The 6,993-nt window shown below is 66.2% G+C and overlaps 3 protein-coding genes across 3 annotated transcripts in view; 1 reads left to right on the top strand and 2 right to left on the bottom strand.

The window, feature by feature from the left end:
- Window positions 1-1,913, bottom strand: part of CHLNCDRAFT_57713 (expressed protein) — a gene marked incomplete at its 5' end in the record, with an annotated part of 2,846 nt that extends 933 nt beyond the window's left edge. The window contains 7 exons of the mRNA XM_005847835.1: window positions 90-243; window positions 364-542; window positions 666-955; window positions 1,049-1,152; window positions 1,266-1,421; window positions 1,503-1,667; window positions 1,783-1,913. Coding sequence (XP_005847897.1) covers window positions 90-243; window positions 364-542; window positions 666-955; window positions 1,049-1,152; window positions 1,266-1,421; window positions 1,503-1,667; window positions 1,783-1,913 — 1,179 coding nt within the window. The remainder of the gene's footprint in view (window positions 1-89; window positions 244-363; window positions 543-665; window positions 956-1,048; window positions 1,153-1,265; window positions 1,422-1,502; window positions 1,668-1,782) is intronic.
- A 173-nt stretch (window positions 1,914-2,086) lies between these two features.
- CHLNCDRAFT_22873 (hypothetical protein) lies at window positions 2,087-2,722 on the top strand (the record flags this gene model as incomplete). The annotated part of the gene is made up of 4 exons (XM_005847995.1): window positions 2,087-2,116; window positions 2,197-2,289; window positions 2,434-2,473; window positions 2,562-2,722. The coding sequence occupies 4 exons, from the start codon at window positions 2,087-2,089 to the stop codon at window positions 2,720-2,722; spliced, it is 324 nt and encodes a 107-aa protein (XP_005848057.1).
- A 128-nt stretch (window positions 2,723-2,850) lies between these two features.
- CHLNCDRAFT_57712 (hypothetical protein) lies at window positions 2,851-6,760 on the bottom strand (the record flags this gene model as incomplete). The annotated part of the gene is made up of 13 exons (XM_005847834.1): window positions 2,851-3,267; window positions 3,403-3,583; window positions 3,752-3,836; window positions 3,981-4,118; window positions 4,228-4,290; window positions 4,476-4,577; window positions 4,757-4,896; window positions 5,099-5,193; window positions 5,329-5,405; window positions 5,647-5,799; window positions 5,957-6,163; window positions 6,313-6,514; window positions 6,645-6,760. The coding sequence occupies 13 exons, from the start codon at window positions 6,758-6,760 to the stop codon at window positions 2,970-2,972; spliced, it is 1,857 nt and encodes a 618-aa protein (XP_005847896.1). The 3' UTR covers window positions 2,851-2,969.
- Window positions 6,761-6,993: the final 233 nt, after the last annotated feature.

The following is a 6,993-nucleotide window of genomic DNA, read 5'->3' as shown; positions in this document are numbered from 1 at the left end:
GGGGGGGCGAGTTTTGACATGGGCCTGCGGCCGCCTTGCAATGGTCTCAACGCTGCAACGGTCCATGCGCCCTGCCACCCCCACCCCACCTGTAGAACAATTCCCAACACCAGGCACCAAAGGGCTTCCACGCGCAGCACCACCACGCGCCACATGCCCTCTGGCGCCTGGTCCAGCTGCGCCGCCAGGTCAAGGGCATGGTGGCAGGCCAGCAGCAGGTAGGTGCAGATGAGCAGCTGATCCCTGCAAGTGTGCAAGCAAGCAACAACAGCCTTCAGCACGGCTGCGGCGTCAGCGCCCAACATTGAGCGCACAAAACACCTGGCTTGGCGGAGATACTTTGCGCCGCATGTCACAGCCCACCTGTGCCGGCTGTACCAGTGCTTGGATGGGTTGAGCAGCAGGAGCAGCAGCGGAGCCAGCACGGCCAGGGCGGGGAGCAGGCTGGAGGCCAGCCAGCCGGGGTGGCAGTCAGTGAAGGGCGGCAGGAGGCAACACGCGCCATGGTACACAAGCAGCGACAGCAGTGCCGTCATGTCCACCTGCAGGCAGCCGCCAAGCACGCACGAGCGGTTGACAGCTGGCTGCAGGGCGCGCCACCTGGCAGGCAGCGACTTCAATGCTGGCGCCCTGCTCAATTTCCTGCTTGCAAGGCCACCACCCACCCGCGCCAGCCGCGCGTTGCGCCAATGCTGGAAGCGGCGCTCCATACGCAGGTCTGAAAATCGCAGCGTCTTGGCGCTCATAGCCCAACTGGCAGCCCCGCTACTGCTGCCGCCACGATGTGAGAGGCCGAGCAAGCTGGCGGGACTGCCAGCGGAAGCGCTGCTGCCGCTGCTGGCATGGCTGTGCTCGTCGCCGCCCGTGCCGCTGCTGTCCTCGTCGTCGCTGCTGTCAGCACTGCTGCTCAGCTCAGGGTATTGAGCATCGATTCCGGGGCCCCACGGCGAGTGTTCTGCGGCCCAGGGAAGCAGGGCGCGCGATGCGACTGGGTGACGCCAGCAGGTGGCCCAGCGGATGGTACCAAACAGCCACCTGCAGGACCAACCTGTGGGGTGGAAAGTGCTCTCCAGGCGTGCAGCATGCTCCTGCAGTGCCCCTCCATGTCGCCGCGACAGCTGCGCCGCCAGCAGCAGCGCCAACCGCAGCTCCCTGTGGGCAGGCAGGAGCGCAAGGGCGCAGCGTGGCGGTGACTGCCAACCCAGCGGGTGTCTGCCAAAACTACGACCCCTCAGCTTTTGCATCGCCCCCAGCGTTGCACTCACTCTTGGGGGGCCGCAGCTGTGGAGGTGTAGGCCAGCAGCAGGGCAGCGGAGGCGCACGCTGCCGCCGGTGCGCCGGGGGCGGGGATGGGGATGCACAGGAAGGAGGTGGCGCCTTCTGCTGCGTTCAGGTGGCTCAGATCGGCCAGGCGGTGTATTCTGCAGGGTGAAGAGCTGAGAAAAGCTCGGTTGGCAAGGGTATTGCCGGGCACGATGCACAAATGTAGTACGGAGACTCACGCTGGGCCCTCCAGCGCGCCCGTTCGGCCCGTCCGAAGCGTGCCTCCCACGAGGCTACGCTCGGAGGGGGTGGCCCAAAAGGTGGGGGGGTCCTGAGCGCCCCGCAATTCGCTGCTAACGAATGCAAGACCCTGCCCCCGGCCTCCATCCACCGCAAGGGCCACCCTGCGGGGCAGGTAGGGTGCCAGACGACGGGGATTGCGAAATTATCACGTGATGAGGGGCGTTGGCGGGCCAAACCGAGGGAAGCACCACACCAATGGCCGTAAGTCGGGCGCACCTGAGGGAGCAGGCCGCCCCAAACGCCTTGTCATCCAGCACCGCCCTTTGAGCAGCTGAAAGGGGCCGGGAGAGGACTGCAGCAGCACAGGCGCAGGCCAGCGACACCACTGGCGCCTGAGCGTCCTGCATGGCGCTCTGCATCACGAGCCTGAGATACGGAGGCCTTATGCATGGAATTTGGCGACATTTTGGGCACGGGCAGTACAAACACATGCACGGCCCACAAGGGCCGCTCGAGATCCCTTCTTGTGCAGCTAGTTTATGTGCAATTGAGTGTCATCGCAGGCAGAAGGAGGGACATTATGAGCGGCGGCCGCGTCACCTTCAAAATCGTGAGTGGATCGGCGCCGGGCGTGCAATTGTAGCCTGCATACCCAACGGCACTGACCGGGCAACACGTCTGGCCCCGCAGATCCTGACCAGCGACCCGAAGCTGCCATTCCGAGTCTTTACGGTGCCAGAGGAGGCCCCTTTCACCGCGGTGCTCAAGTTTGCAGCAGAGGAGGTGCGTGGGGTGCAGCTTGATGGCCGAGAAGGAGGGCCTGCGGCTCGGCCGACCGCTGGAGTTTTGCCACCGCCAGCTTGCCGTCGCGTCCCAGCTCCTCGACACTTTGCTCCCATCTTCTGTTTTCTGCTGCACAATCCGCAGTTCAAGGTGCCACCTGCAACCAGTGCCATCATCACCAACGGTGCGGGAGGGGCGCTGTCTGTTTGGAAGCAGCCGCCGCTGCGGGCTGAGGTACCGCCAGCAAGTCTCCGCCTGTTCCATGCCTGCAGATGGCGTAGGCATCAACCCGCAGCAGACGACTGGCAACGTGTTCCTGAAGCACGGCAGCGAGCTGCGGCTCATCCCCCGAGACCGTGTGGGCAGCAGCCAGCAGCAGCAATGGGCCACAGCGCCGGCAGCAGCAGCACCCTGCGGCTCGGCACCACAATGAGCTCTGGCCGGTTGCGATTGGCAGTATGTGCCCAAACCGCCGGCTGGCCGGGTAGGCATCGCGTCCTTGCAAGTCCGATTTACATTCGTTGCGAGCAGCGGGGCGTCACAGCCATTGCTGCGGCCGCCGCAAAATAGCAGTGCTCCATACTAGCTTTCCAGTTCCGCATCCCCTGTTGCCAACTGCATCCCTGAGGCGCCGCCCGTGCGTCGACAGCCCCTGCCACTTTCAGCGCCTCCAAGCCCCTTCACTTCATGAGGGGGAAGGCGATGACGTCGCGGATGGAGGGTGAGTCGGTGAGCAGCATGACGAGGCGGTCGATGCCCATGCCCATGCCGCCCGTGGGGGGCATGCCGTACTCCAGCGCCGCCAGGAAGTCCTCATCCAGCACCACCTCGTACGCCTCCTCCTCGCCGCTGGCAGCCTCGGCGGCGCCGGCGCCGTTGGCGACGGCCGCCGCCGCCTGCTGCTGCTGCACGGCCGCCTGATGTGCCGCGACCTGCGCCTCCAGGCGCTGCCGCTGGTCCACGGGGTCGGTCAGCTCGCTGCAAGAGTGGGGGAGGGGTGGAGCCAGCGCGGGGTGGGCAGGGAGATGAGGAGCCGTAGGGGCGAGTTGCAGGCTGCCCACCAGCCAAATCCGCCTGCATCCGCAGCAATGCCTACATTCCCCACCACCACACCTGAAGCTGTTGGCCAGCTCCCGCCCCACCACAAACAGCTCAAAGCGCTCCACCACCCCCTTGCGGGAGCGGTGGGGCTTGGCCAGGGGCGAGATCTCCACCGGGTGGTCCAGCACAAAGGTGGGCTGCTGCAGGTCTGCCTCCACCAGCCCCTCAAACACCTCGTTCAGCACGTGGCCCACTGCGGGCAGCACGGGCAGGGGAGGAGCAGGAGGAGATGGGAGTTGATGGGAGGATGGCAGTCCAGGGCAGGCGGGATCGGAGGAAACCGGACAAGTGTTGGCCCCGGCCAGCAAGCGTGCCGAGGAAAAGCGCCAGCGCAACGCAGGCGGCGGCAGCAGCACCTCACCCGAGGGTGCTTTGAGCACCGCCTGCTGCACAGCGTATGTGTCGCTGTGCTGGCGCAGTGCCTCCAGCGCCGCGGCGCGCGCGGCCTGCAGGCAGCGTGGCAGCGCAGGAAGGCAGGCACGCATGGTCGGCAAATGCTGCATGCAGCTGGCTGCACTTCATGAACTGCGGCTGCAACACTCATGCTCCTGGCGCTGGTCCACTTGGACAGCCCCGCTGGCAGCACCCACCTCCAGGTCGCCGCCAAAGGCCTCAAAGTCCACCCCCGTCTTGTCCCGCACCAGGTCGTGCATGGTGGCACGGCAGAAGGGCGCACCAAAATCCAGCACCTGCCCCTGGTAGGGCAGCTGCAGCTGGCCGCAGACCGCCTGCTCGGGGATGGGGAGAGAGGTGGGTGTTTGAAACGAGGGTGATCAAAAACTCGCATACAGATAGCACACACCTAAAGACCGCCTTGCTGCCGCCACCCCACCCCACCTGTGCACAGGTGCGAATGATTGCCTCTGTGAGATCCATCATGTCGCTGTAGTCGGCATAGGCCTGCGGTACAGGGACAGCACATGTGCTGGTACGACGCTGAGTTAACAGGGGTGAGCAGGATCCGAAGGAGCCGACAGAACAGCTCCCCGCGACACCGCAGGCAATGGCCATCCCCTCCCACCCCCACTGCGCCCCCACCACCACACACACACCACTCACCATCGCCACCAGCCCCGCCCTCGCACCTGGTACAGCTCGATGGATGTGAACTCGGGGTTGTGACGCGCCGAGATGCCCTCGTTACGAAAGATGCGCCCAATCTCAAACACGCGCTCCAGGCCGCCCACCTGCCGCATGCCAGCGGGAGGGAGGTAACAGCGCAGCGACATTGGAGAGCGGGCGTCGGGAGCGGCGGGGGCAGTGAGGCCGTAGCCTTCGCACCCTAGCCAAGCGAGGAGGGCAGCAGTCTTGCACCGCCCGCCTGCCAGCACCCCCACTCCACACACCCATCCCCTCGACAGCTCACCACCAGGCGCTTGAGGTGCAGCTCTGTTGCGATGCGCATGGTGAAGTTGCGGCCCAGGGCGTTGTGGTAGGTGACAAAGGGGCGCGCGTCGGCGCCCCCCGCAGACGACTCCAGCACCGGCGTCTCCACCTCCAGGAAGTCTGACGGCGGGGCGGGGCGGGTGGCAGGGGTGAGGCGCTGATGGAGATGCGCAAACGAGTGTGGCAAGGCGCCACACGGAACAGGGTAACGCAGGGAGGCAGCGGGCTGCAGGCGGCGCGCCGGCACCTGCGTGGCACCCCCGCGTAGGCAGCCCAGCCGTGCGACCCTCCCATGCGCACCCCGCCCCAGCCCAGCACCCACCCTGCTCCTCCAGCATGCGCCGCATGGTGCTGATGGTCTTGGAGCGGGCCTTGAAGGTGTCCACCACGCCCGGGGTCACAATCATGTCCAGGTACCTGCTCGGAGGGTGAAGGGATGAGAGACAAGCGTGAGAGGGAGGCTGACAGGACCAGCTGTTTCCTACATCCTTGTTGGGCCAAGCTGGCACGCGCTGCTGGCTACTTTCTCACGCTGCCCCTGCTCAGTCGCACCTCTTGCGGTACCGCTGCTCCACATCGCTCAGCCCGTGCCACTTGTCGGGCAGTGGCAGCAGGCTCTTGGTCAGCACCTGCGGCGACGCGGAAGGGCGGCAAGGGAGCAGGGGCTGGGCAGGGCGGCAAGGAAGCAGGGGCGTGCACTCTCCCCCCAACCACCGGACTGGGGCCGCCTGCCCACACCACATGCGTGCTGCCGCAAAGTCAGCTTCACCCCCAATGCCCCACCTCCAGCAATTTCGCCGCCAATGCACACACGTGCACCCACCAATCCACACCACCACCCACACCACCACCACACACGCCACCACACACCTCGAGAGACTCCACCGTCACCGACAGCTCCCCCTTCTCGGTGCGCTTGATGCCGCCCCGCACACCCACAATGTCCCCAGAGTCCACCAGGCCCTTAACCGCGGCAAAGGCCTCGGGCTGGGCCTCGTCCAGCACGGCACGCTCAATGTACAGCTGCATGGCGGGGATGGCATGTGTGTGTGAGAGAGAGAGAGGAGCGAGTGGCAGGTGGCGGCAGCGGGAGCGAGTGCGCAGGATCGGCAGCGCAGGACAGCGGGCCAGGCTGGGTAGGTGCAGGCCATGCATGCACAGGCCCCTGCCACCGGCGCACCTGGATGGAGCCGGATGCGTCCACCAGCTTGAAGAAGGCCAGCTTGCCCATGAAGCGGCGCGACATGACGCGCCCCGCCACCGCCACGCTTGCACCCTCCGCCACCTGCCCCTCGCCCAGCCCCGCGTGCAGCTCCTGCAGCTGCGCCGCGGTGTGGGTGCGGGGGAAGGTGTAGGCGTATGGCTCCCGCCCGGCTGCGCGAAGCTCCTGCAGGGGGACAGGTAGGGCAGGCGGAGGCCAGCAGGCAGGTGGGCAACGGGCAGGTCCCCAAGGGCGGCGGCGGCAGCCTCCCCCCCCCATGGCGGCTGTGCCCGAAGGGCAGAGTTGTCAATCCGGCCGATGGCCCACCGCCGCACCTCTGCCTTTTGTATGCGCAGCTTGCGGATGTCCTCATCCGATGAAGTGCTCTCTGGCGCCGCCCCCTTCTTGCCCTTGGGCTGCTTGCCCTGCTTCTGCGGCTTGGAAGCCTTCTGCTGCTGCTGCTGCTGCTGCTGCCCGTGAGGCTGCAGATCTGCCGGCTGCCCCTGCTGCTGCTGCACGCTTGATGCCTCCCCGTTGCTGCAGCAGCCAGGGTGCATAACTTGGGTGGGGAGCAGTGGAGCATGGTTGTTTGCCGAGTGCACATCCAGCAGCCCCCAGGACCGCCCAAACCTGATCCAGTGAACAGCAGCGGGCTGGTCTCCCGCACCTGACTGCCTCTGCTGCCGAGTTGGCCAGGGCACGCAGCCGGGCGCTGTGGGCGAGCTGCAGGCGGTGGGGCAGGGCCGCCGCCGCCACCGCCCTCACCAAGGCGCCGCACGACATGCTGCTGCGGCAATGTGCTATGTGAGATTGCCGTGTCGGCAGGTGCATCACTCTGCCGTGGCTGCTTGCGCTGCTGGGCAGCAATTGGTGGGACTCCAGGGGGATGCTGACCAGGGAAGGGCGCTTGCGTGCAGGCTGAAAGAGAGACAAGAGGCGGTAGATTTGCAAGCGTGTCTAGGGCACATGCATGATGCTTAGGAGGATGGGGTACCTGTGTAGTGCTAACCTTGAGA

This window comes from Chlorella variabilis (assembly GCF_000147415.1).
Source record: "Chlorella variabilis unplaced genomic scaffold CHLNCscaffold_9, whole genome shotgun sequence".
In the NCBI taxonomy this organism is placed as follows: domain Eukaryota; kingdom Viridiplantae; phylum Chlorophyta; class Trebouxiophyceae; order Chlorellales; family Chlorellaceae; genus Chlorella; species Chlorella variabilis.
This window is presented reverse-complemented; position numbering and strand designations above follow the sequence as displayed.